Source organism: Neodothiora populina (genome assembly GCF_041146345.1).
Source record: "Neodothiora populina strain CPC 39397 chromosome Unknown canker_contig_3, whole genome shotgun sequence".
Classification (NCBI taxonomy): Eukaryota; Fungi; Ascomycota; class Dothideomycetes; order Dothideales; family Dothioraceae; genus Neodothiora; species Neodothiora populina.
The window spans coordinates 1,399,592-1,426,278 of record NW_027191417.1 but is presented as its reverse complement, the minus strand read 5'-3'; the positions used below and the strand labels follow the sequence as shown (position 1 = coordinate 1,426,278).

General features: G+C 53.1%; 8 protein-coding genes across 10 annotated transcripts; 5 read left to right on the top strand and 3 right to left on the bottom strand.

Moving 5' to 3' along the window:
- Positions 1–46: 46 nt before the first annotated feature.
- On the bottom strand, positions 47–1,207 carry AAFC00_004882 (uncharacterized protein; the record flags this gene model as incomplete). Its single annotated transcript, XM_069344593.1, has 1 exon — positions 47–1,207. The coding sequence occupies one exon, from the start codon at positions 1,205–1,207 to the stop codon at positions 47–49; it is 1,161 nt and encodes a 386-aa protein (XP_069197018.1).
- Positions 1,208–1,935: 728 nt separating this feature from the next.
- AAFC00_004881 (uncharacterized protein) lies at positions 1,936–6,794 on the top strand (the record flags this gene model as incomplete). The annotated part of the gene is made up of 2 exons (XM_069344590.1): positions 1,936–6,378; positions 6,438–6,794. 2 exons carry the CDS (start codon positions 1,936–1,938, stop codon positions 6,792–6,794), a joined length of 4,800 nt encoding a protein of 1,599 aa, XP_069197017.1.
- A 443-nt stretch (positions 6,795–7,237) lies between these two features.
- Positions 7,238–10,053, top strand: AAFC00_004880 (uncharacterized protein; the record flags this gene model as incomplete). Its single annotated transcript, XM_069344589.1, has 4 exons — positions 7,238–7,366; positions 7,496–7,810; positions 7,867–9,658; positions 9,710–10,053. The coding sequence occupies 4 exons, from the start codon at positions 7,238–7,240 to the stop codon at positions 10,051–10,053; spliced, it is 2,580 nt and encodes an 859-aa protein (XP_069197016.1).
- A 700-nt stretch (positions 10,054–10,753) lies between these two features.
- AAFC00_004879 (uncharacterized protein) lies at positions 10,754–12,831 on the top strand (the record flags this gene model as incomplete). The annotated part of the gene is made up of 8 exons (XM_069344588.1): positions 10,754–10,853; positions 11,059–11,192; positions 11,277–11,618; positions 11,675–11,756; positions 11,814–12,017; positions 12,071–12,237; positions 12,293–12,651; positions 12,735–12,831. The coding sequence occupies 8 exons, from the start codon at positions 10,754–10,756 to the stop codon at positions 12,829–12,831; spliced, it is 1,485 nt and encodes a 494-aa protein (XP_069197015.1).
- Positions 12,832–13,348: 517 nt separating this feature from the next.
- On the bottom strand, positions 13,349–16,411 carry AAFC00_004878 (uncharacterized protein; the record flags this gene model as incomplete). 2 transcript variants are annotated; one of them, XM_069344586.1, is made up of 1 exon in its annotated part: positions 13,349–16,411. In XM_069344586.1, the coding sequence occupies one exon, from the start codon at positions 16,409–16,411 to the stop codon at positions 13,349–13,351; it is 3,063 nt and encodes a 1,020-aa protein (XP_069197013.1). The 2 variants fall into 2 exon arrangements, with proteins under 2 accessions (XP_069197013.1, XP_069197014.1); XM_069344587.1 differs by having other exon boundaries at positions 13,349–14,812.
- A 471-nt stretch (positions 16,412–16,882) lies between these two features.
- AAFC00_004877 (mitochondrial 54S ribosomal protein mL41) lies at positions 16,883–17,303 on the top strand (the record flags this gene model as incomplete). The annotated part of the gene is made up of 2 exons (XM_069344585.1): positions 16,883–17,077; positions 17,184–17,303. 2 exons carry the CDS (start codon positions 16,883–16,885, stop codon positions 17,301–17,303), a joined length of 315 nt encoding a protein of 104 aa, XP_069197012.1.
- Positions 17,304–18,330: 1,027 nt separating this feature from the next.
- AAFC00_004876 (uncharacterized protein) lies at positions 18,331–21,308 on the bottom strand (the record flags this gene model as incomplete). 2 transcript variants are annotated; one of them, XM_069344584.1, is made up of 3 exons in its annotated part: positions 18,331–19,097; positions 19,147–20,707; positions 20,877–21,308. In XM_069344584.1, the coding sequence occupies 3 exons, from the start codon at positions 21,306–21,308 to the stop codon at positions 18,331–18,333; spliced, it is 2,760 nt and encodes a 919-aa protein (XP_069197010.1). The 2 variants fall into 2 exon arrangements, with proteins under 2 accessions (XP_069197010.1, XP_069197011.1); XM_069344583.1 differs by lacking the exon at positions 20,877–21,308 and having other exon boundaries at positions 19,147–20,581.
- Positions 21,309–23,363: 2,055 nt separating this feature from the next.
- On the top strand, positions 23,364–26,484 carry AAFC00_004875 (uncharacterized protein; the record flags this gene model as incomplete). Its single annotated transcript, XM_069344582.1, has 2 exons — positions 23,364–23,632; positions 23,682–26,484. 2 exons carry the CDS (start codon positions 23,364–23,366, stop codon positions 26,482–26,484), a joined length of 3,072 nt encoding a protein of 1,023 aa, XP_069197009.1.
- Between the last annotated feature and the right edge of the window lie 203 nt (positions 26,485–26,687).

The window sequence follows — 26,687 nt, the reverse complement described above, 5'->3', positions numbered from 1 at the left end:
GTCCTCAAACCCTCGCAAAAGGGAGAGAAAGAGAGGGACAAGGAAACTAATCCTCAAACTTGAAACCCTTGACATCGAAATCAATCTTACCCCCACGATAACTGCCTCTCTTGCCCTTATTCTTCGCCTTGGTGAACGCCTTGCCCTTGGTCACAATCAGCGCCTCATGCGCTTTGTTCGCGTAGTCGTACGCGACATAGGCGTTGGACGACAGGCGTGGATCAACGTATTGGTCCTTGGGGATGCGCGAGAAGGGCACGTTGTCCTTTTTTAGACGCTTGAGGTTCTCTTGCGTCGCGGGGATCGCGGTCGTTTGTGACTCTGCGGCGGGCGCGGTGAAGTCGTCGCCGAGTTTGCGCTTGCGGCTCGGGTGCATGTGTTCGGCGGGGTCAGAGGGCTCGGCGGCGGCGAGGGATGAGGTGGGGACTAGGAGAGTGTCTTCGGGCGAGTCTTTCGCGGATGACGAGGAATCGGATTCCAGGGTTGCGCTGCTCGAGGAACTGCTCGACGTGGCAGTGGGCTTGACCGAGACTTTGGCTTTGACGGTCTTGGTCTTTTTGGTGGGCTTCTTGTCGGAGTCGCTGTCGTCGGAGGAGGAGGAGCTGTCGTCGTCGCTTTCGCTTTCACTCTCGCTGGACTCCTCGGAGGAAGAAGAGCTGTCGTCGTCGCTGTCTTCTGACTCGGATGACTCGTCGTCGGAATCATCGCTTGACGAATCCTCGGCCTCTGAAGAAGCGGCACTGCTGGATGGTGCGGGCGATGCAGCCTTCTTGCTGGTCTTGGACTTTTTGGCTGGGGGAGCGGCGTCCTCGCTATCGGAATCTGAAGAGTCGTCGTCGGAAGAGTCGTCGGAAGAAGATTCCTCGGAGGATGCGTCGGACGAGTCGTCGTCCTTCTTGGCCTCGTCGGCCTTGCGCTTCTTGGAGGGCTTCTTGTCGGCCTCGCTCTCCGAGTCGCTGGACTCAGACTCGGAGCTGGACTCGGAGCTGCTCTCCTCGGACGTCTTCTCCTCGCCAGACGTCGCAGCAGGCTTCTGGGCCTGGTAGGCCTCGAAGACGGCAGTCAAGTCGCCCTCGTCGCCGGACAGTGTGATCCCCTGCTCTTTGACCTGCTTCTGCAGTTGCTTGGCAGCCTTGTCGTATCCATTGCCAGCGAGGAAGTTGCTGACGAGTGCGAGCAACCCGGTGGGGGGCGTCGACGGAGCCATTGTGTGCGATGGTGGGTATTGTGAAAAGTTCGAGTGGAATAATCTCGCAGACATGGATTTTTTTTGGTTTGAGAGATGGAGAAAAGTCGAAAGCGTCAAGCCGTGCAACAAGCTGTGGTCTGTGCTTTTGGCGGGAGGGCGAGCCCGCATGAGAGTCTAGGCAGCTTTGGGGATTAGTGCGGAACCTTTGGAGACTTTTCTTGGTAAAACCGAACAGGCAGAAGCTGCCCAGGTGTGCTGTGCCAGAGTCAGGCTCGTCAGGGGCTGGCTCTCTGTTAAGATGTACTGTGTTGTACTCTACAACGTGAGGAGAAAAGGTGTCACTGGAGTGCAAAGTATAACCTCTGTGGCTTCTGTGTCAGTCAGGCATCCATGAACGCGCCAAGAGTTGCTATACTTACCTTAGCCACACTGTGACTGCCCTACATTACCTTACCTTACGCTTCGTGTTGTTGTCGAGCAGTTACCTACCATACTTGTATTCGGTTCTCCATATTATATCTATCCGCGTCCTCGACCATGGATCGCGTCGATTGCTGATTCGATTGACTTTCTGTATCGACAGACAAGCCACAGATGTTGTGTTTCCACTGGTCCTAGCTGCACATTGCACTGGCTCTGGCTCGCTCCATCCGACTTGTACTTCTGTAGTCGAGGCGGTCGTCGCAGTCCCGCCCCTCTTGTTTCCCTTTCGAGTATACTGTTTCACCACACACCAATCAAGCGACATGAACGGGAACCACCATGGCTATTCTCCGCAGCCGCGCATCCCCTCCGATGTCCCCTCCCAGAGCTCTCGACGGCCCAGCCAGACCCCCATGGCCTCATCACACACGACGGGCATGAGCCGCGCCGAACGCTTCGAGGACGAGAAGCGACGCCTGATCGAGACTTGTTTCTCCAAGGTCGACTCCAGCGGCCAACTGTCCGAGTCGTACATCACACATATCCGCGTGCAGGAAGATGCCGCTCACCCCTCGACTCCTGCGCCCCCGACTTCCGACCCCAAGAACAAGAAGCCTCGAGTCGTCGTCATCGCCGTCAGGAGCTCTGGTCGCGTGCGCATGCACAAGGCCAGAGAGAACAGCAATGCCTCCTTTTCCATTGGAAAGACCTGGAACCTCGAGGATCTGACTGCAATCGAGTCCTTCACCCACCAGCAACCGCACCAGGACCCCCGCCGCGAGCAGTATCGAGAATGGGCCGGCGCGATAGGCTTCGTCGTCACCATCTCCAAGCCCTACTACTGGCAGGCCGGCACCTCCAAGGAGAAAGACTTCTTCATCGCGAGCTTGGTCAAGATCTACAGAAAGTACACAAAGGGGCAGGTTCCAGAGCTGAAGGGCTTCACCGACCGCGAGATCGAGGCCGTCTTGGGTCTCATGCCTGGCCAGCAGCCTTCTCCACGACCGACGGCGGATCCCAGAGCTGCTGCTGCTGCTTCTGCTGCTGCCGGTGGCCCGCCACCACCGCGGTTGCCGTATGCCGAATCCAATCGCACCGGCTCTAGTGACTCCCGTGACCCTCGCCAGAGACCGATGAACAGAGAGCCCCCACCACGACCCCCACCAGAGTCTCGACAGCTGCATTCACAGGACACATCTGCACACCCTTCCTCACGATATGAGTCGCCGAATGACCCGGCACGACGGCCCCGTCGCCTCAACTCAAAGGACCAAGGCCTACGACAGGCTCCCAGCCGTGAACGTCTGGCGCGACCCAGTGGAGAGCAGCTTCGACCACCACCGAGTCGAGATGCTGCACGCCCTTCTTCCAACCAATCTTCTGCCTCTGGACCGTTTGGGCATCTCCCTCCCTCTGGTGCGAGATTGACACCAAAGTCCTCCCACTCGGAGCTGCGTCCAATTCCAATGCATGGCAACTCGCCAGCCCCATCCACCACTTCCTCCTCCATCTCGCGCCTGACCACGCCGCAGACCCAGCCCCATCCTCCGCCCCCGCACCCTCTGCCTCTGAAGCCCGTCGAGCGTCAGATGACGAACCCGAGCACCGAATCGCTCCCCACTCCCAACACAGCCATGGGCGCATCCCTGTTCAATGCCACTGTTGATCGATGGAAGCCCTCCACTTCACCTCAGCCTTCACCGACTGACCTGTCCCCGCAGCGCCAACGACCCCGCCCATTGGAAGAACAACCCCAACCCCAACCCATGCCTCTTCAACTACGGGAGCCCGGCCCACCGACTCCGAGCGGACGAGAGTTTTCTTACGAGGTGCAAGCGCCTCCGGAGCGGAAAAGACCACCCATGCAGACTCGGGACTACAACCCCCTGCAGAGAACGCCGACCTCCGAGTCTGCCGACCTGAGGCCTCCCCCGTTAGCCATGAACAGACCCTCTTCGGCGGGCCGGAATCAGCCCCCAAGCCCTGCTGCTCCTGTGCCTGAGCAGATGCCTGGCGCCTTTCACGAGACACCTCCTGTGTCTGCCCAACCCACCCCACAGCCACAGCCGGAATCTGCGAGAGATCCTATGGATGACAGACCACCCACGGCTTCAGGACCGCCACTTCCTCCTCCAGTGTTACCTGATGAACGCCCTTCCACCTCTGGCGCGGACTCTTTGGATGGCGCCGCTAACACCGACTCTGACGAAGCACATCGTCCTGGTCTGGGCCCGATGATAAAGAAAAAGGCAGACACGGCCAGGCCTGAGCTGTCGAGCAAGTTCCGTTCGGCTGCTAAGGCTTACAACGCCTTTAAGCCCCGTGCTGGGGGTGCAGGTGAGCGACTGGCCAAGGAGACAAACGGGGACGGACCCGATGGCATCAATGCAGTCGTACCGGCTCCACTTAGGAAGGCGACTGTGGACGAGCCAAAGCTGGAGCCGCCTGCTCCTCTCACTCTGGTCACGACCCCACCGACTACCGCTGATGCGGCTGCCATCGCCGAAGTCTCTAGTCCCACGACCATGTCTGTCCGAGAGGAACCATCTCAAACCGGTTCCGAGGCGCCTCGCGTCGAGATATCTCAGCACGGCCAGGAAGGGGTCGAACTTCAGGATGTCGGACCTGTGCTGCAGAAAGTCGAGTCTGCTCAGTCTTCCCAGTCTGAGGTTCAAATGCCTCCCACACCCGAGCCGCGACGACCGAAACGACGATCGGCAAACCAAGAGAACTACTTGCGATCATTGGACGTTGATCCTCGGTTACTCGACGGCCGAGGTGTTGCTTTCGAGTCTATTCTTACAGACTTCGGGTGGGGTGCGAATATTCTCAAGGGTCGACAATTAGAGGACCTCGAGGCTGATCTCAAAAGAGAGCTCGGTCGCGTCGAGGCCGGCAGCTGGCTGGGTCACTTGGAGCAAAAGGATGACCGAGTCGAGGTCGTGGACCAGATGCTCGATCGAGCGATAGCCGAGTGCGACGAGCTCGAGGGCCTGTTGACGTTGTATGCTGTTGAGTTGGGCAGCTTGAATGACGACATCGCATACATTGAAGCACAATCACAGGGTCTGCAGGTTCAAACTGCAAACCAGAAGATCCTACACGCCGAGCTCTCCAAGCTCGTGGACACCATCTCTCTTTCACGTAATGAGCTACAGCCTCTCCGTCATGGCGACTTGTCCACCTCGCAAGGACTTTCGGAAATCGAATCCTCTCTCTTGTTGCTCTACAAGGCTATGGTCACCATTGACCCAAGCATCCGCTCTCAGAACGGTCTGGCGGCATCTTATATCAGCAGAGGTAATGGTCTCGAAGGTACTGCGATTGCTTCAATGCAGGCCCTGCAGGAGAAAAGGCAAGCATACCTACAGGAAAGCACTGCTTTCTGCCAGCGTGTGTTGAGACATCTGGACACCATATTTGATGCGACGTTGCAGAGAGCCAAGCCCGCCCTGCGTTCCTCGAATACCCCCAGTGCTTCTCCCTTGAAGCTCAATGGCCCGGCGTACAACCAGGCAAGGGAGAATTTGTGGCAATACAGTCCACTGATCCTCTTCACGAAAGAAATCAACCAGCAGGCTTGGGAGGGATTGTTCAGGATGTATCAATCAAAGGCCCGGCCGCTATACAGCGAGGTCTTCCGCGGCAATGCCGAGTCTTGGAGGAAGGGTGTACGCAAGAACACCGGCGAGGCCGCCGAGCTGCTGTTCACATCCTCTGTCGAGAAAGAACCTTCCGAGGGGCTCAGCAGCACTGCGCGGAGGATCACCGTCAAGCGATCTCAGACGCTTGCCAAGTTCCGTGCAGCCAGTGGAGATAAGCCCGCTAACACCAACGATGTCAGACAGGCACAAGCTGGTCGTCTCATGCCTTGTGAGGTCTTCGCTGGTGTCCTGGAAGAACAGATACCGCTGGTCGGAATGGAGCAGAACTTTATTGTTGGCCTGTTCCACGCCACCAGTCTGGACACGGTTGACTTTGCGGATGCAGTAATGGCGGCAACACCCGCTGCTCGTATCAGTCCTGATCTGGGTGCACGCAGACTGATGGAACCCGACAGAAATGTGGCCAGGCGAGTCTCGGATATCATGGAAGAGCTCTTCGGATTCTGGTCTACCGAGATGAAGACATTGATGGAATGGGCCGTGGCTGAAGACCCTATCCAAGGGGTGGGAATTCTCACCACGCTTGCTATCCAGTCATCTCAATTCCAAGAGACGTCTCAGGAGTATGCCCTTCACAACTTGACATCGCTTTCCCAGCGACTCGCCACATTGTTTCAAAAGTTTGTCGATGATCAGATACGGGCAATCGAGGACACAAAGGTCAAGATCAAGAAGCGTAAGGGCGTCATTGCATTCATGAAGATATTCCCGCCCTTTGCTGGGGCGGTTGAGAATGTATACCACGGAGCTGCAGGTCGTTTGGACGGCACCCCTGCTGTTGCTGCTGCTCGTCACATGATCGATGAGGCCTACGTACGCATAAACAAGGCCATGTGGGACAGCTTGAAGGTCATCGCCAGGGAGTCCCCCACAGCAACAGCCATCACTGCAGCACAGGGGGTCGACCCTGAGGACAAGGAGATTCTGAACTACCATATCTTGTTGATAGAGAACATGCATCACTACATCGAAGAAGTCGATGATGGTGGCAAGGAAGGGTCGGTGCTAGCCGAGTGGAAAGGCAAGGCACTCATGGATCGAGCTGAACATATGGAAGAGTACGTCATTCGGGTCGTCCGCAGACCTTTGGGCAAGATCATGGTAAGTGTGATGCTGCGGCCATATGAAGATAGAACATGTGCTGATTCGATCTATTGCAGGACTTTTTGGAAGCAACGGAGACACTTTTGTCCCAGAACATGTCCGGCCCGAGCATTGCCGCTCGACCCTCGTACTCACGCAGCACGACCAAAAAGCTTCTGGCTGCCCACGACTCCAAAGAGATCAGGCGAAGTATCGAGACACTGCGCAAGCGTATCGAGAAGCACTTTGGCGAGTCAGACGAAGAACAGTTGTCGCGGCAATTGGTGGTCATGGTTTGCAAGGAGTGCGAGCGAAGATACGAACACATTTTGGATAGTTTACAGCGGGTGTGTAAGGAATTGTACAAAGAGGAAGAGAAGAGTGTTGTTATTGATTGGACCAAAGAGGACATCAGGTCTGGATTCAAGATGTAGTGGTTTTTGTGTTTTCAAGCAAAAGACATGGGAGAACCGTCGGCAGGATACTGAGGTGCAGGCTCATTGTTATAGGCAGCTTGAAGAAGATGGTATCATGCTTGCAACAGGTTTATTCTCACCTGGATACTCACCCTACCTCTGTCCTATCGAGTAATGATTTGTTTCATCTACTAAGGTAGGTAAGGTATCTAGATGTGTGAATGTAAGCACTCCATCACGTGACGTGCTACAGCAGGCGTGGTCTTGGCGCAAGCGTCATTCAAGCATTGGAACATCCAGCGTCAACGTAGTGTAGGCAGCTCCAGAGAAGCTGTTCTTGCACAAACAAAACACACCAGGAGTGTTTCTTTCCCTCCAACCCTCTTATCCTTTTCATCTGGTTCCTTGCTTCGGCGGCAGAGAAAGGCCTCTCCAGGAGAAAAGCCCTCGACACCGTCATCATGGCGCCACCAAAGGATACCCTCTTCCGCTCTGCGGACATGTCCTTGACGCAGCTGTACATTGCCAATGAGATCGGGCGCGAGGTCGTCAGCGCTCTGGGCGAATTGGGCATCATGGACTTTAGAGATGTGAGTGGTCCAAGCTATGTTGTGGGCATATTGGGTTGGGGTCGTGGGGATTGGACCGCAAGAGACGCGATTAGAGACCGACTTGACGGAGGAGGCGACGACAGTGGCTGACTTTCCTGTTTCAAACAGCTCAACAGCGAGACCTCGGCCTTCCAGCGCACCTTCACTCAAGAGATCCGCCGCCTGGACAACGTCGAGCGACAGCTTCGCTACTTCCAGGCTCAGATGGAGAAGGAGGAGATCCCCATGCGGTCCATCTACGAGATCGACAACAGACTCGCCGCTCCTTCGGCTTCCGAGATTGACGAGCTGGCCGACCGCAGTCAGCAGCTCGAGCAGAGGATTTCGTCGCTGAACGACAGCTATGAGACGCTCAGGAAAAGAGAGATGGAGTTGAGCGAGTGGCGTTGGGTCTTGAGAGAGGCTGGCGGCTTCTTTGACAGAGTGAGGGAGGCTTTCGCCTGATCAGAAACAAGCAGGGTTGCTGACATGCCACACAGGCTCGCGGCCAGACAGACGAGATCCGACAGTCGCTCGACGACGACGACGCACCTCTGCTGAGAAACGTCGAAGAGGCTGGGCAGAATGGCGACGCACACCAGGATCGTTCATTCTCCGTCATGAACATTGGCTTCGTTGCCGGTGTCATTCCCCGCGAGCGCATCGCCGCATTCGAGCGGATTCTCTGGAGGACTCTCCGTGGCAATCTCTACATGAACCAGTCCGAGATCCCGGAGCCGATCATCAACCCCGAAAACAACGAGGAGATGAACAAGAACGTCTTCGTCATCTTCGCTCACGGCAAGGAAATCATCAACAAGATCAGGAAGATCTCCGAGTCTCTCGGCGCCGACATTTACAACGTTGACGAGAACAGCGAGCTGCGCAGAGATCAGATCCAGGAGGTCAACACTCGTCTCACCGATCTCGCCAACGTCCTGGACAACACCAAGCGCACTCTCGACGCCGAACTCACTCAGATCGGTCGCAGCCTGGCAGCATGGATGATCATCATCAAGAAGGAGAAGGCCGTCTACCAGACCTTGAATCGCTTTTCCTACGATCAGCAGCGCAAGACTTTGATTGCCGAGGCATGGTGTCCCTCCAACTCGCTTGCTCTTGTCAAGTCCACCCTTCAAGATGTCAACGACCGCGCTGGTCTCTCCGTCCCTACCATCGTCAACCACATCAAGACCTCCAAGACCCCACCGACCTACGTCAAGACGAACAAGTTCACCCTTGGTTTCCAGACCATCATTGACGCCTATGGTACTGCCAAGTACACCGAAGTCAACCCTGGTCTTCCCACAGTCGTCACTTTTCCTTTCCTGTTCGCCGTCATGTTCGGTGACTTTGGTCACGGTTTCATCATGACCTGTGCTGCCGTGGCTATGATCTACTTCGAGAAGCCTCTGCTGCGCTCCAAGCAAGACGAGCTTTTCTCCATGGCTTTCTACGGTCGATACATCATGTTGATGATGGGTATCTTCTCCATGTACACCGGTCTCATCTACTGTGATGCTTTCTCCAAGGAGCTGGCTCTTTTCCCCTCCATGTGGGAAGTGCCCGACTTCAAGGAAGGCGAGACGGTCACCTTTACTCGCAAGGAAGGTTACACCTATCCTTTTGGTATGGACTGGAGATGGCACGACACGGACAACGACCTCTTGTTCTCCAACAGTTACAAGATGAAACTGAGTATCCTGTTGGGTTGGGCACACATGACCTACTCTCTCTGCCTCTCTTACATCAATGCTCGTCACTTCAAGTCTCCTATCGACATCTTCGGCAACTTCATCCCTGGCATGGTTTTCTTCCAGTCCATCTTCGGTTATCTGGTCTTCACCATCATCTACAAGTGGTGTGTTGACTGGTACGCCATCGGCGAGCAACCTCCGGGTCTGCTCAACATGTTGATCTACATGTTCTTGCAACCTGGTACAATTGAGGAGCAGCTCTACCCTGGACAGGGAACTGTGCAGGTTATCCTGTTGCTCGCCGCCCTGGTGTGTGTACCCATCATGCTTTTCCTCAAGCCGTTCTACCTTCGCTGGGAGCACAACAGAGCCCGCGCCCTTGGCTACAGAGGTATCGGTGAGAGCACCAGAGTCAGCGCACTTGATGATGATGAGGACGAGGAACACCAAGGCATGAACGGCAACGGCAGACCCAGCTTCGCCGACAGTGAAGACGGAGCCGCCATGATCACTCAGGACATTGGAGGTGGCGACGAAGAGCACGAAGAATTCGAGTTCTCCGAGGAGATGATCCACCAAGTCATCCACACCATCGGTATGTCCATCTGGCACCCATTTCATGTTTTTATTGCTAACTTTATCGCAGAGTTCTGTCTCAATTGTGTCTCTCACACTGCTTCTTACCTTCGTCTCTGGGCTCTTTCGCTTGCCCATCAACAGCTGTCCATCGTGCTCTGGAACATGACTCTGAAAATCGCCTTCGGTTTCAGCGGTGTCGCTGGTGCTTTTGTCATCTTCATCTTCTTCACCGTCTGGTTTTTCCTCACCATCGCTGTTTTGGTTGTCATGGAGGGTACTTCGGCCATGTTGCACTCTCTGAGATTGCACTGGGTCGAAGCCATGAGCAAGCATTTCATCGGAGACGGTGTTCCATTCGAGCCTTTTAGTTTCGAAACCATGTTGGAGGAGGAAATGGCTGATATGAAATAAGTTTGCTGGAAAAAAGGTCTTGTAGATAGTTCGTTTGTATACACTAGAGTTCTTGTACTATCCTGTCGTACTGTTCAATAACGAGCACGTGAGCCAAGCAACACAAGCCATCTGGTGACTTCGGGACCATGTACGTCCCGACGGGGGAGGCTCACGTCTGGCCAATCTCGGCCGTTCATCATAAGCGAGTGGCCGGGAGGCTGCATTTACCGCATAGGTAAGCACTACAAAGGGATATAATGTCATTGCAGACATCGAAGGGAAACCTCGAGCGAATATTCGTAATTTAGCATTTTCCAAATTGTTGTTTTTGTTTCTTACTTTCCATATATCAGACCAAAACGATCATCGCACCGCTTACCTCATCGGTCGGCCGTTCCCGGAAGTCTACACCCAACTGCTTGCTTGCTTGCTTGCTTGCTTGTTGGTGACGATGGCTGTTGCAAGCTTACCTTTTTGCCATTGAGCTTGTTTTAATAAAGGCCAACTTTGTTTGGACTCCATATATTTGCAGGCTCGGGAGACTGTTGGAGTTGTTCCTATACTTTAATCTTCTCTTCTTCGCCTTGTTCGCGGACCTATTCCTAGGACTACGTGGAGGTGCACATCTTCCGCACCAAGCAGTCAATCGAGATATCAACCTGACCGACCCGGAACTATTCGATTGAAGCGCCATTCGACAGGATAATCGCTGCTCAAGATGGGTCGTGCTAGTTTCTCTGCTTCGGATCTCCCGATCAATCACAGCAAGGGATACAAGGAGAGGCGATTCTCGCACAGCAAGGATCCTACTGACAGTGGTGAGTCTTTTCTTTTTTCTTCTCTTTGATAGCCGTCGGGCACTGATGCTGGAACGACATCATGATCCGCAAGAAATGGCTTTCTTTGTTGGGGATTGCCTCGTCTTCACCGCATGCTTCTCTTCCCCAGCTTTTGCAGTCTCCATATTTTCCCAGAATCGAGAAAGACAGTGGACAAAGCACTGACATCATCGATGAGCAACAGAGTTGAATTCGACGATTCATCGCCAGTTCAGAAATGCTCATGAGGGGCACCGTCCGCACGCTGGACTCGATCCCTCGAGAGCTTCTACTGGTGTTGTTTGGACTACTGAGCGTGCTTATGAGCATGGTTTCGCTGTATGTTTGTTCTTCTAGTTGCATACTTGTGGCGTGTGCAGACTGCTTGCTGTTACATGGAGGTGCTAAACTGCCAAACTACAGGACCACCCGGAACTATGGGCGAACCTTGGACAAGGCGCACCAGAAGTCGACGACGAGATCGAAGGATGCTTCGAACGCCCTCATTCTATCGATGTAAGCATGACTGGGCGTGAATACGGCCCCACTGCTGGTATCAAACCCCTGAGGGAAGCGGTGGCAAACCTCTACAACGAACACCATCGTCAGGGCAAAGCTAGCAAGTACACATATGAGAATGTGTGTATTGTGCCTGGTGGTAGAGCGGGGTTGATCCGTATCGCTGCTGTCATTGGCAATGCATATCTGGGGTTCTTCATTCCTGATTATACTGCCTACAATGAGATGTTGAGTCTGTTCCGTAATGTGAGTTTTGCGTCCTTTCGTCGAGAGGTATGTCAACTAATGGGCGAGCAAAACAGTTTTCGGCAATCCCGATTCCTCTGTCGAAACAGGATGGATACCACATGCATGCAGACAAGATTGCGGAGGAGATTGCTCGAGGTGAGTTTTGTCTCTGTCACAACCCTTTATGCCCAATTTGACGGCGTAAATCTACAGGAACCAGCGTTATCTTGACTTCTAACCCTCGTAACCCGACGGGTCAAGTTCTGACAAACCCTGAACTCGCCCAGATCCAGGACATTTGCCGTGATCGCGCTACATTGATCATGGACGAATTCTATTGTGGATACAACTACACCAGCGACTGTGACGGAACCGTCATTTCTGCCGCGGACAACATTGATGATGTTGACGAGGATGGTGAGCAGTGTTTCTTGCTCTTACTGAGTGAGACCTCGCTGACTTGTACACAGACGTCTTGATCATCGATGGCCTGACGAAGCGTTTCCGTCTTCCGGGCTGGCGTGTAGCATGGATCGTGGGACCGAAGGAGTTCATCAAAGCAATTGGATCATGTGGATCTTATCTCGACGGAGGCACCAATGTTCCATTCCAAGAAGCAGCAGTGAAGATGCTCGAGGCGAGTTTCTTTTTTCATAGCAAACGAGAGCAAGCAAACTGACGGGAGACAAAAGCCCACCAAAGTCGCCAACGAGATGCGTGCCCTGCAGACACATTTCCGCGACAAGCGCGACTACGTCCTCGACCGCCTGACCAGCATGGGCTTCAAACTGCCATACACGCCCAACTCGACATTCTACCTCTGGCTCGACCTCTCCTCGCTTCCAGACGGCATCAATGACGGTCTCAATTTCTTCAACGCATGTCTGCTGGAAAAAGTCATCGTCGTGCCGGGCATCTTCTTCGATCTCAACCCTTCGAAGCGCAGAGATCTGTTCGATTCGCCTTGTCATCACTTTGTCCGGCTTTCGTACGGGCCGAAGATGGAGGTGCTCAAGATGGGTCTGGATGCTATTGAGAGGGTCGTGCACAAGTGAGTCGTTTCTTCTTTCTCTTCTCCTATTTTGACTTTTAGTGCTATTGGGACTATTTTGTTCATTCGCTGACTGTGGAAAGACACTCGAACCGCGCCGACAAGCCTCGTCACCCGAAACAGGAAGGACCCAATAGCGTTGCAGTAGATGATGGGCATGGCGCACATGTCGGTGCTTGAAGTCGAGGATAGGTAGCTAGTCTCCTGATTTTCTATCTTTTCCGCTCTGTTGTAAATGTGTACGTATAGACTGTATGAGCAAGAACAAGACAACAAGAAGAAAAGACGCGATGAGGAAAGGGGCGTGTAGAACACGGTTACAGCAGACCTAGACATGGAACAAGAATATCCTCAGAATCTCCCTGACACAGTAAAACAGAATGCACTTGCTAAGCTCTTCGGTTCTAACGCGTTAAGGGGTGATAGGCGAGAAAGTTTCGTCATTGCTTTGAGAACTCTACTTTTGATATCTATGACTTGCGTCTATTGGGGAAAGAGAGGCTCCACGCAGTGGCGCCGTCCGCGCAGGACAATCACCTTCCCTCACGGTGAGATAACAACACCAGCTTAAGTATCGCTTTAGGAGAAGTAAGAGAAGCTCCACGCAGTGGCGCCGTCCGCGCAGGACAACCGCCTTTCTCCCAGTGGAAAGACAATCTATTCCGGCGATGGTCTACACGAGGCAGAAGGAAACAGACTAAACAAGCGGCTTCTCCATAGCCTCGATGACCGTGCCGCGTTTAGTGACGACCCTCGGCCTCGTAGCGCTCTGATGCGTCTCCTTCGTGACCCACTCCGGGCCCATGGGAATCCGCAGCGAGCGCTCGTACTGGTCGCCTCTCTCGAACTCATGCGGTAGCGAGGTGGCGAGGTATTTCTTGCCCTTGCGCTGCTGGGCTTCGCTGATGATGACGTTTTTGAGGGTCGCGTCGCGGCGGTCTTGGGCGCGCGAGAGCGGCTTTCCGGAGGCGGTTATGGTGCTTGGCGAAATGGTTTTGAATAAGGGGTTGTGCGCTATGCGCGCGTTGTGCTTGCGCGTCGCTTTGGAGAGCCCGGTTCCCGCCCAGCTGCCCCAGCCTGGGAGGTGGGTGGAGGTTTCTTGTGGCCCTTCGAGGGTGGCCATGTCGGCCTTTTCGTCCGCGAAGGTGCTGGCGGTCGTGTCGTCGTGGGCGAAGGCGCGCGCGTGGAAGGCCGCTTGTTGGCTGGAGTGGGAGAGCATGGGGTTGCTGGTTTCGGGGTCTTCTGCTGCGGAGTCTTTGGGCGGAGCAGTGGTGGCGGAGGCGTTGGGGTGAGGGATGTATGTCCAGCCGTCTGTGGATGCTGCTGCGGCTGCGGCTTTGGACTGCTTCTTGCCGCCGGCGGCGGCAGGTACGGCTTTCGTCGACACGATGACGGCGTCCTCGTTGGTTTTGTTCTTGTTCTTCTTGTTGGACTTTTTGATCGATGTCGACAGCCACTCGTTGGCGTCGTCGTCGCCGTTGGTCTCGGGCTCCTTGGGCGCGGCGTTTGTTGGCTTCGTGGCCATCAGAGGTCGGGCTTTGCGTGCCTTGGCTGCTGATGCACTGTTGGTGGCAGGACGGTCGACGATGATCTCTGCTTCGCCGTTGTCGTCGGCGATAACTCTGGTGTCTTCTTCGTCGGAAGCAAGATTCTCCTCCATTTCTGTGCGGGCGGGCTGGGGCTCTGCAGCGACCGCACCGTTCTTGGCCTTTGGCCCGAAAGTGCGGCGGCCCACGGTCGTGTCGGCGTCTTCCTTGTCGCTGGCCGAGTCCATGTCGGCGAGTTCGCGCTTCAGACGCTGGATCTCTTCCTCGTTCTGTGCCCGTCTGGCCGCGTCCGCGCGCTGCATGAACAGCATGTTGCCGAGCCTCGAGTGCTCCTTGTCGCCTTGGCCGAGCTTCTCGAGGTTCTTGGACAGGCGCTTCCGGGACGCCTCGTCGTCGTCCATGTCGTCGTCGTCGTCCTCGTCGTCGTCCTCGTCGCTCACGTCCGAGTCATCACTGTCACGCTCGCGCACGTCCTTGCCTTCGATTCTCTTTCGTAGATGCTCGTTGCGACGGGCGAGTTCCATCATGCTGTCGCGAGCATCGTCGTCCCACACGGTACGCCCGGACTTCTTCATGCCCTTGGCCCACTTGCTGTCGCGGTGCTTGGTGCTCATTCTCTCTTCTGCACGCTTCCTGTCTCGCTTTTCCTGTTCGTCCTCGTCGGTCTCGATGCCCTCGGCGTCTTTGAATTCCTGGTCCTTGGCGGCGTCTCGCTCGCGCTCTCTGCGGTGCACTCTTCGGTAGGCCTTGGACTTGATCTTCTTGATGCGCTTGGCTTTTGCCTCTTCGCGGAAGAGCAGCTCTCTGGCTTTGCGCAGGTCGGCACGGCGAGCCATGACTTCTTCGATCGGGATCTTGTTCATCTTGAGCTCTTCGAATTCCTGCATCTGTGCTTCTTCTTCGCCGCGCTTGCCCTTGGCTCCCAGACCGCTCTCGACGAGGATGTTCTGGATGGCGCTCTCGAGGTCGTTCTGCGGCTGTGTCTGCTGCACGGCGATCATCGTCTTCTTGCCCAGCGGCTCTGAAGCATTGGGGTCCTTGAGGGGAAACTGCAGGAACTCGGCCCGACGGTTGTGGATGACCGTGTCGCGCCATTTGTCGAGTTCTTCTTTTGCTTTCTTGGTCGCTGCCTCTCTGTCCAGCTTGTCCTGCTGGCGCTTGGGGAGCGGAGCATCGAGTTTGCCGGGGCCGGCAGAGCGTTTCGAGGGCTTGTCGGAGGAAAGAAGCTTGAGAGACTTGCGCAGGGAAGGGTCGGTGACGGTGGGAAGGAGGTCGGAGATTTTCAGTTTTTGCGTGGCAGAGAGACCGAATGCGGACGGTTGCTGTGACTCGTGGACGTCCGGGGCGCGGTTCGCCAGACGCTTCTCTGGCTGGTCGGCGTCGAGAGATGCGATCAGGTCCTGCAGTTTTGATAGTTTGCTCGGGTCTGCGTCGTCGTCTGATTCGGCCTCGGAGGGGGGCTCGTCGTCGGAGTCTTGGTCTTCTTCTTCTTCGTCGTCGTCGTCGTCGTCGTCCTCTTCATCATCGGCGGCGGAAGAAACATCATCGTCATCGTCTCGGGTCTTCTTTGATTTCTTCTTGGGCTGCTCGTCCTCTTCCTCGCTGTTGTAGTCGAGCATAGTAGCCAGATCGACGCCCTCGTCGCCAAAGTCATCATCTTCGTCATCTTCCCCGTCGTCGCCACTGCTTCCCTCGTCCAGATCCATTTCAGCAGAGACACGACGAGCCTTGCTCTGTTTCTTTTTCTTCACATCCTTCTTCGAAGCCGCGCTTCCTCTGAAAGTGAATCCCTCGAATCTCTCTTCGTCGCTCTCTCCAAAAGCCTCGTCCGAGTTGAGACTGCTATCGCTGTCGTCGCCGATAGGGCCTCCGATGCGCCACTCGTTGCCCTCACTGTCACTTCCCTCTTCGATGTCGTCATCCGCTCCATATCTAGTTCTCCTCTTCCCTCCGCGTCCATTTTCGTCCTCATCCTCGTCGTCGTTGTCGTCGTCGTTGTCGTCGTCGTCATCCTGCACGCGTCTCCGCTTGCGCGGCTGTCCGTCGCTGACGGCCTCGCCTAGTCTGCTTTTCCTGCCCTTTGGCTTTTCGAGGAACTGGTGAGCGGCGATGGAGAAGGCATCGAGGGTGCGCTTCTGGGACTTTTGACGGGCGTTTTTGGGTTTCGAGGAGGTTGCGGCCGTCGAGGCGCGTGATTGTCTGCCGGGAGGCATCTTTTTTTTTTCGTTCTGCACTTGCTTTTTTTTTCCTGTTTCGCTTGATTATCCTAGATTATGAGCTGGCCGGAAAGATGAGAAAACAGCATATGTGAGAGTCATGCAATGAAAACGCAATGCTCTGTGCCAGGCAAGATGATAGTCGATAAATAATCTTTTCTCCAAAAATTATTCTTTTGCCCGCGGGAAAGAGACAGAGAGAGAGAAATCTTGGCGCCCGTCGATTATCTGCGGCCAACCTTGCACTCCCGCGCAGTCCGTGCGCTCAGCTGTACACCACCACCACCACCACCACCACCACCACCACCACCGCCGACTGCAGCGGAGCGGAGCGGAGGGGAATTCGAGAAAGTCCACTCGATCACATCCACAATATCATCCATCATCTATCCACAATAACCCCCGACTCGACCACTCCCGTCGCCCACAACAACACATCACGAGCCCAGAAAGAAACAAAACAACGCAATGGGTCCCTTCAGCCCCACCCAGCCCCTGCAGCGCGCCCTGCGCCGCCTGGCCCTGACGACCAAATCCGCCCGCAAAGGCTTCTACAAGGGAACCGGCAGCGGCGCAATGGGCTCGCACACCAAATGGGGCGGCTACAAGATCGACTACTCCAAGGTGCGCACGTACGTCGTGCCCGACCTGACGGATTTCCAGGTATGTGTGAATTGTCATGCCCAGTGTGGGCAGATGAAATGGAGAAGGAAAAGAAACGAAAGAGGGAGAGGAAACAGTGCTGATGGCTTTTGCGTGTGTGCTGCAGCTCACGCCGTTCGTGGCGAAGAATATCGAAAAGGCAAAGGGGACATTCGGCCGGGGCTTGAGCCCGCGCTCTGGAAAGCTCTATCTCAATCAGTGGAAGGCTGAGGGCGGCGATTTCTGATCTCTCTCTCTCTCTCTCTCTCTCTCGCGAAACTCCATTTTTCGTCTCCTACGACGACGGAGAGCAAAGGAGACATTGAGGAGGTTTGTGAACTCTTTACGAAGACTGGGGAGGGGAAGATGGCGGAAGTTGGGTTAGAACCGAGAGGTCGAGGAAGGCCTCGAATCGTGTATACCATTGCACCTACCGGGCATGATGCGCAACTCAGGAGAGATCAAACGACATCCGCCGAGCTCCGAGCCAGCAGGAGAGCCATAGTGTAACTACGCAAGCAATGCTCGAATGACGCGCTGTAGACGAGACGCAAAACCACCAACGACGAAGAGATATCCTACCCCATCCTTGCTCAAGATCGAGATGGAAGGTCTTTGACTAGAGGTTCCGAAAATTTGGGGGGATTTGGAGCAGAGCAAAGGCAAAGAACACTCAACCTTTTCTTTTAGGGCCTTGCTTGAGAATGTAACATAAAAAGGAAAAAAGACACCGACGGCGCTATATCGATATACCCTCATTGCTGTACGACTTATACAGCTCTACCACTGTACAAAATACACGTGAAAATTCATTACTTTTCACATTGCATTTCACATTTCCAGCCAACCTTGCCGCTCGGGCTTTTCGCCCTTCGTTGTGTAACGTATAAAGGAGAGAAGAAACGAGTGAGATTGTTACTGCAACAAATCAAGATATCGCGAGAAATGTTCTAAATTCCCAAGGAAAAAAGCAATGCCGCGCCCCCGTGTTGTGCATCAATCTATCATTATATGCGTCCATCCATAGCATCCATCCATCCGGAAAGAGTAACCTCGCCGACCTGCCTCTTGTTGATTTGATATATCCCGTCTCTCTACCTGTCCCGACACCAGATCCACATTGCCGAGATATATTTTTTTCTCTTTCATGTGTGTCTCATCCCTCCCATATTCTATCCAGCATCGTAAGCACATGATTCATGAGTCGGCTTCTATCTCTTGAATTATCGCCTCACGCACCTTGGAAACCCTAGCCAGCCACTTGGAGCCTCATCTCACTCCGTAGCATCGGCAGCGGCAGCGGCAGGCGACCCTCCCATCGCCGCCGACCAAGTCAAATACCACGTCAGACTCGCCCCGCCGTCCAAGAGACTCATGTCGAAGTTCGGCCTCGAGAAGAAGAGGTAGCTCGTTCTTGGGTCGATGATCGCGAGATTGGCATACAACATGCCTCTCCATCCGCCAGCCACGGAATCAGCACGTCCAGACGAAAAATACTTGTCCCACTCTTCCGACACGAACTTTTGTGTGCGTGTGAGTGTGCTGAACGGCATCAGAGGCAGCATGTGGATGCCCTCGATGTACTCGGCGTTGCTCCCGAAGTACGTCGTGTGGTCGATCTTGTTCTCGAACAGGATTCCGCTGACTTTATTGCCGATGAAGCGAGCGGGCTCGACGGGGTTGTCGGACGTGTACAGGAAATACTTCTGGAAGCTCCTGGCTTGCATCGCTAACATCAAATTGCCCCTTGCTTCCATTGCGGCGTCGTTGATACTGCGTCCCCACATCTTGATGGCGTAGCTTGCCATGGCGTCTTCGCTGCTCGACTCTTCGTCTTTGCCGTCGCCGCTCTCGAACAGTCCCTTTGCCCACGAGTGTCCGTGGTACCAATCGAACGACCGTGAAAAAGGAAAGTACGTGTCGTTGGATATGGGGTTGGCATAATCGCGGACCAGCATATTGACCCATGCCTTGTTACTTCCCGTGTTCAGCCAGTTTGGATCGAGGTATCCTATGACGGCCGCCGCGTACACAAAGTATCCTGTACTAGTCAGCTACAATTCTAGTCGTATGAATCCATCAAAACATACCATAGTGGAAATGATGGTCGTTGTAGTATGTATTGCCAAAGTCCAGGCCCGAATCACCGGTACGATACGTGCCGGACGATACCACACCACCCCATGCCGACTCGTAGACCAACGGGTTAATTTGTGTGTTGTTCACAAATGCCGCAAAAGCGGTCTCGAGCTTCTGCAGTCCAGTAGCGGACAGACTTGTATTGCCGACAATATCATGTAGGGAGTATACTATCGCAGCAAACTTGGCAAGAGCTTTTCCGCTATAATACATACTGTCCAGGTATGTCTGACCATGAATGTCCTGGCTCAGTTCTGAAGAACCCGCCGAATTGATCATTGTCGCAGCAGTTGACGATACGGAGTTGATGCTTCTTCGCGCGGGCGACCATGGCGCGAAGCCCATGTCTACCGGGAGGTCAGGCTCAGTAATAGTCCAAGAGTTTCCGACAACAGCAGTCGCTAGACCTTTGGTAGTCGTCGTGAGTTGTATGTCAGTCACATTTACCCCTGATCTGGACAAGACTTCAACATGATGCGGAAGGGCGAACATCATCAGAGGTCGGCTGGTGATTCCACCTTTGGTCCAGGTGAAGCCATACGTGCCTGACGTGCCCGAGACAGATCCACTAACGGATGCGGAAGTGGGGTACGTCCCTGCTGATGCATCGTAAAGGCGCTGTGCATCACTACTCGCATTCCCAGTGGGTTGTTTCGCAACTTGTATAAACCCATTGAAGCCAACCGCGCCCTGAAGCCGATATGAGCTTACCAGTGAGAAGGCATTGACTGGATAGCCCGCTTGAGACGTCGTGACGTATATGTACCATGTTGTACCATCACCTAAGCTTGCCTGGTATTTGTAGGTAGAGTTGGAAGCCACAGCTCCAATGTAGGCAACGCTGAGGAAAGCTACGCTACTTTCGATCTTTGGAGTTGCATTCGAATAGACGCCAGTGACAAAAGCCATCCCTTGCACCAATGGAAAGGATATGGCAGGCAACTTACCGCTGGCCGGCAGAAGGTTAACGTTGACACTGAACGCATCGAGCGAGTCAGTCGTAAGATTGGTGGTCTGATTCAGCTCATTCGCCGACAGGATCAAAGACTGTATGCCAATTGGATTGATGAAATATCCCGCTGGGTCTCCTGGACCATATGCCAGCTGGGAGCGCTCGATATGAGAAACAGAGAGTCCCCAGCTTCCTGCCGCACCAGACCCTTTGGACCATGAGACGGAGTATGGATGAGTGAATGACGAGCTGGCTTGTGAGCCCAGAAAGAAATTCGCATAGAATTTATTCGTCTCAAGTTTTGTAGTCTGGTTCGCAATGCCAAGCCGACCGACAGGATGATCAGCTCTCTGGGTCACCTGGGAAGGAGGTGCTCCACTCTGGATAGAAGTGAAGATGTTGTTGACGGACAACGCACTTGCCATGACAGTCATTGTTGGCTCTGGCACTGAAGTACTTGCTGTATCGATCAGTGACAACGGAGTATATTTGCTGACAGGAATAGTCGGGAATGGCAAAAATCCTGGTTCGCCAGCTGTTTCGAGTGAGGTAATTATGGACTGATCGTATATTTAGCAATAGCCTAGACAGGGTTTGTTTTGCTGTGTTTGCGAAAGCAGCTCGATCCCAATTATGTGTAGTGTTACTCTTGTCCACGACACGAGTAGACCAAACAATCATGGCATTCTCTGTCGAAGAAGGAGTGAAATATGCAGGGATGTAACTTACTCCGTAGGTTTCCACTGTCTTACTATCAGAGATACTATATACTGCGGGAGTTGTCAATGATGTAGAAGCACTAGTTAGAGGACTTGTATAGGAAGAGGTGTATGAAGGCCACGCCGATGGGGAAAATGCTTCCGAGTTCTGAGGTACACTTGTCGAGCTCGGTGTTTCTTGGCTTGTCGTCCGAGAAGGTGCAAATTCTGGATCGTGAGGTTCACCACTGGCACTTGTATACCCTGTATAGGTCGAATATATTACGTAGACTTGACCGTCACTAGCTTCTAGAACAGTCGCAGCAGGTTCGCCTATTGATGAAGTGGACGTTGTAGTATCGCATTCGTAACTTGTAACAGTAATGATGGGAGCGGCGAAAGAGTTCTGGAATTGAGATATGATCAGTAAGATGTACAATACTCGAACACATCGGGAAATCATGGTGTGTATATATAGTGCAGAAGCAAGAGTGATTAGCGGCAACTGGGCAGCCGCGGTTGCGTCTTGTCGCGTATATTGTGGCTCTTTGGTCGTTGATGACCGTCCAATGTATGCTCCGATGTCGTTCAGGCCGTCCACTATATGAAATGGCGTAGGTCTTGTGGCATAGAATAGCTGTTGCTCTTAGGTAATGAGAAGATCGGTTTCGAGGTAAGACGTTACTACAACAATAACAGGCGTAGATGGTAGTAAAACGGAGCTACTTGCACATAGAGCTGACGATCAACTTCACTGCAACTAAAAAGTGAAGTATAGATGTTCCTCCTCGAAGTATGTGCAAGACATCCCACAGGGAAGCCAGCGACTGGGCCACACAATACATCATGTGTATGGTCCAGGTTGCAAAGATTGGTTACCTCGGTGATGGTAAGAGGTCTTCTACGCTCGAACGATCGGATTGTGCAGACAAAGCTACATGAGGAATGTCGTTCTTTCGTGCTGATGGGCAGTTCACCTGGTCAAATGTCTCGAAGGAGGTCTGTGCTTTTGATATTGAGGCATGACCTCCTGACATTCTAAGTGTACCTTTGGCGTTCGTGTTACACCAGCCACGTGCGTTTGGGTACTGAAGAGGCTTCCGTACAGTAGGAATGTACATGAGAACTCCTAGCCAGGAACATGCGATCAAGACTTGGAAGAGTCTATTCGTATATGAGCGAGATCGACCTCTAGACAGCGCTCGTCAATGGAAGAAGACCGAGTCGGTCTCCTGACTTCCAGAGTTCTTGCAATCATAAGTGGTTGACTGCGATGCCATTGTCCAAAAGATCTATCGTTACATTCAAATATTCCGGTCATTTGACTGTATGAGGTGTGTCAAGTCAATCGAGAACCGCGTGAGGTTTGCTGCGCACCGGACCTTGCCGCAATGTGCTCATGACATAGATTGGCCCCGATATGGGCATTGAAGCATGGTTCCATACCTCAAGCTGCTGTAAAGTGGAATTGATAACTCACATAGAAAGACTTGACCACCGATATGATTTGTCAAGTCATGATGTAGAGGATGTGAGGCTATGGCTGAGCTCTCAGGTGGAACCTTTCACTGATGATCCGGGGTACTCAAAACAGTGTGGGAGATACAGTAGGTACCTACTTACGGAGCTGAGGACTTCTGCTAGCACGTAGCCTATTGTTGTACTGTATCCTTCTGCATGAGGTCAAGGTAGACACAACAATGCTTCTGGATCGCTTCAAAAAGACAAGGCACAGTAACTCCCAGTAAGACCAAGGTATTTGGACCAAATTTCTTTGGGCTGTCCATATTACCTACAGCAGAGCATTTTGACTTGCCTTTACCGTACAGTACTTGTTAACAAAGCAGCCCGCGGTCTCCCCTCCCTGGTATCTGGACTTCACGCGCAAGCTGTCTACTAGTACTTTGATCTGCTTTGGATACCTCGCTTCCTTAAAGTAAGGTAGATCATGCTGTGCTGCTGACACAATGGAATGTATAGTAGCACAGTAGCTTGCACACCGACTTCCCATCCAGGAGTAAACAGAAAGAAGGCCATGTTCATGTGCTATATCCAGAGTATGTACTGTAGCTCGCTTCGATGCGTATACCTGATTCCAGCAATATGGCTACAAGCCATCTATGCGGTACGCGCTATATGCACGTACGCGCTCTGTATCGTGCGACCGTACAAGTACCTCGCTACGTCAAACTGGGGAGCTCTTGCTAAGGTACTGTAGGTACTTTCCATTGTCTTCGAAGCTTGCTACTCTTTTCCATCACGTTTGCTGCAAGTATCAAACAATTACCCTTCAGACATAAATATCCACTTGAATCATCATTACTGCCAGAATATCTCATGATATCGCATTCGCTTCTGCTCGATCGAGTCACATTCTTAGTAGCAGACATTCACTTCAGACCCGAAGCCTGCATACACTATTCGTTACATCCAGAGGCTAGTCAGACTCGACCTTGAGGTGATCTCGTTTCCGTCCTAATCCACGCATCTTGCCCTTTCTGCCACTAGCTCTGCAGATATGTCAAACGAAGCACGTGGTGGTGGACGGTCCCGCGGCGGTCGAGGTGATGGCCGTGGTAGCTCCCAGAGAGGTGGCTTCCAGATCAGAGGCAATGATGGCGGAAATACCCAGCGAGGAGGACATCGAGGACCAGACGAGTCCCGAGGCGGATCAAGTAGCCGAGGTGGGACCAACACCAGAGGAGGTAATAGTGGTCAGGCCCGCGGTCGTGGAGGCTCCCATTCAGTGGCAATGCGCGGCGGTAGACCCGCACCGGAGATCTATCGGTCAGACTCCTAGCTCTTATTTGGTTAATTGATCTAATTCCAGGTGCAGACCCAACGACGTACCACCGCCAGATCCAGCTGTGGGCGCTGCTGAAGACCACCGCGCGAAAGAAACGCGTAGCCAGACCATTGAAGGCTTTCCAGGCAGACCAGATCATGGGACCAAGGGTAGGCGGATTATTCTGCGAGCCAACTACTTCCCACTAGAGCCTGCCCGTGGAGCGACCAATTTTGGTACTCGTCTGTATCGTTACACAGTATCGGTTACCGATCCCCAATTAAGCAAGGCCAAGAGTAAGGTCATGATAAATGCCATTGTCCGTTTGCCTCTCTTCGATGGCGTTGTATGGGCAACTGATTACCGTAACATAATCGTCACCACCAAGAAGCTCGGCTTCGGGCCCAGATCTTTTGAGCAAGATATTCAAGTAGTTGATGCGGATCAGCCCACAACACAGCCGCTTCCTTCAGATCCGGTCCATGTCCAGCAGGCCAGAGCACGTCGATCCAAGCGTTTCAGACTCCAAGCTTCGGGCGATTACTCCGTCGATGATCTCGTACTTGCTCTTCGTTCGAATGCCCCTGGCGCGGTCTATATTGCTAAAGCCGAGGTTGTACAATTGCTCAACGTTATCATTTCGAAGAGTCCGAGTACTGCATTGAACATATACAGACCTGGTCAAAATGTTTTCTATCCTGACGGGCATATTCTGACCAGGGATCTGGACCTGCCAGGTGGTCTGAGAGCTTTAAGAGGCTACTATTCGAGCGTAAGGACTTCGACGCATCGCATCTTACTGAATCTCAATGTCACCAGTGCAGCATTCTACAAGCCAGTAGCCTTGAGAGAGCTTATCATTCAGTTCTTAGACAATACTAGCAGGAGATGGTTCGACAGAGATCTGACCAACTTGGAAGTTTTCTTGCGTCATCTGCGTGTCGAAACTGGCTACTTGGAACGCCGCGACGTCCAAGGAAAGACGATACGGGATCAAAGTGGCAAGCCTGTAAGGGTACGTCAGAAAAAGACTATTCTCGGATTCAGTTATAGCCCACGTTTTGGCAGTGCGAGGCAGGTTCACTTCTCTCACCACGACCCCTTGAATCCAGAAGCACCCCAAAGACGCACTTCCGTTTTGGATTACTTTCGGACTACTCACAATAAGAATTTGACGTATCCAGACGACCCTGTGGTCAATGTTGGAAGCCGGAATGATCCAATATACCTCCCAATTGAGCTGTGTTCAGTCATGCCAGGACAAGCTGTGAAGAAATTCCTCACCGGCCCACAGACAGCTTCAATGATCAGATTCGCATCCCGTTCTCCTAGCGATAACGCGTTATCTATCGCTGGTACAGATAATCAACCAGGTGATGGATTGGCAGTGATGGGACTTACACTTCCTGCTCAAGAGTCCATCTTACACCCCTTTGGTCTTCGCGTCGGAACAACAATGATAACCGTTCCGGGCAGAATCTTGCCGTGGCCAGAATTGAAATATCTGGATCAGGCCAAGCAGCGTCCAAGAATAGGATCATGGAATTTGGCAAACGCTCGCTTCATACGGCCTGGGGGATTCACTAATTGGAGCTGCTTGGTCATCAACTATCACGGTAATCAAGGAAACGTCTTCCCGTCTGCCAATGTCAGAGAGCAGTTGTTGCAAAACTTTGCCGGACAGTTGCAGGGCTACGGTCTAGTCATGGGTCAACGGCTACCGACCCAGGAAACCACCATAGATCGCCCACGTCCCGAGATCCGAGATACCATCGACACTGAACTCAAAGAGTTGTTCTCAAGAGCAGCGCAGCGCAACATAGAGATTTTACTTGTCATACTTCAGGAAGCTGATAAATGGCTTTACGCTCGCATCAAACTACATGGAGATGTCAATTACGGCGTTCAAACTGTATGTGCAGTCGGCAACAAGATCCAGAAGGAAGCAGGTCAGCCTATGTACCTTGGCAACCTCGCGCTCAAATTCAATATCAAGGGAGGGGGTGTTTCCCACATAATTGATTCCAAGACGATGCCTCCATTGGACGAGAAATTGATGCTAGTCGGCATCGATGTCACTCACCCATCTCCTGGAAGCGCGGATGGTTCGCCATCTATCGCTGCTGTGGTTTCCAACATTGACATGATGCTGCATCAATGGCCCGGCTCCATAAGAAGACAGACTGGGCGCGCAGAGATGGTGGAAACTCTGACCGAAATGATGATTGAGCGCCTCACTTTGTGGCGTAAGAAACACCGAGCTTTGCCTAACAAGATGATCATTTACCGTGACGGCGTGTCTGAAGGCCAGTATCGGCTTGTACTTGAAACAGAATTGCCTGCCATCCAAGAAGCCTTCAAGCGTCTCTACGGGCAAGAGAATAAATGGCCAAAGGTCACGATTGTAGTTGTCGGCAAACGCCATCACACCCGATTCTATCCTACCAAGCAGGAGGATACTGATGGAAAAAGTGGAAATCCGATGCCAGGGACCGTGGTCGATCGAGGCGTGACAGACCATTACCTCTGGGACTTTTTCCTGCAAGCACACCAAGGACTTCAAGGCACCGCCCGTCCAGCCCATTACGTTGTCATTATGGACCAGAACCAATTTAATCAGGACCGCCTAGAGGCCTTCACACACAGCATGTGCTACCTGTTCAACAGAGCTACCAAAGCGGTCTCAATCTGCCCGCCTGCATATTACGCCGACCTCCTCTGCGAGCGTGGCAGGGCGTACTTGTACAGTACGCTCAACGAGAACAGCTCTGGCGGTAACGCTTACAACGCGAACACTGCCGAGTGGAGGGACGTCATCCACGAGAGGGTAAGAGACAAGACTTTCTACATCTAGCAAGTCTGACTATCGATGGAAAGCCATACTTTACTGGTAAAAAGTCCAGGCCCATCTCTGTTAAAGGATGAAACGGACTGATGAGTGATCAAAATCCAGATTGGAGATGGAACACAAATTGAACACAGATGACGATGAAGAAATGAGATGCAGGACTCCAAATTGATATGGTTATGACTTTACGACATTGGCGTTTTTGGGGG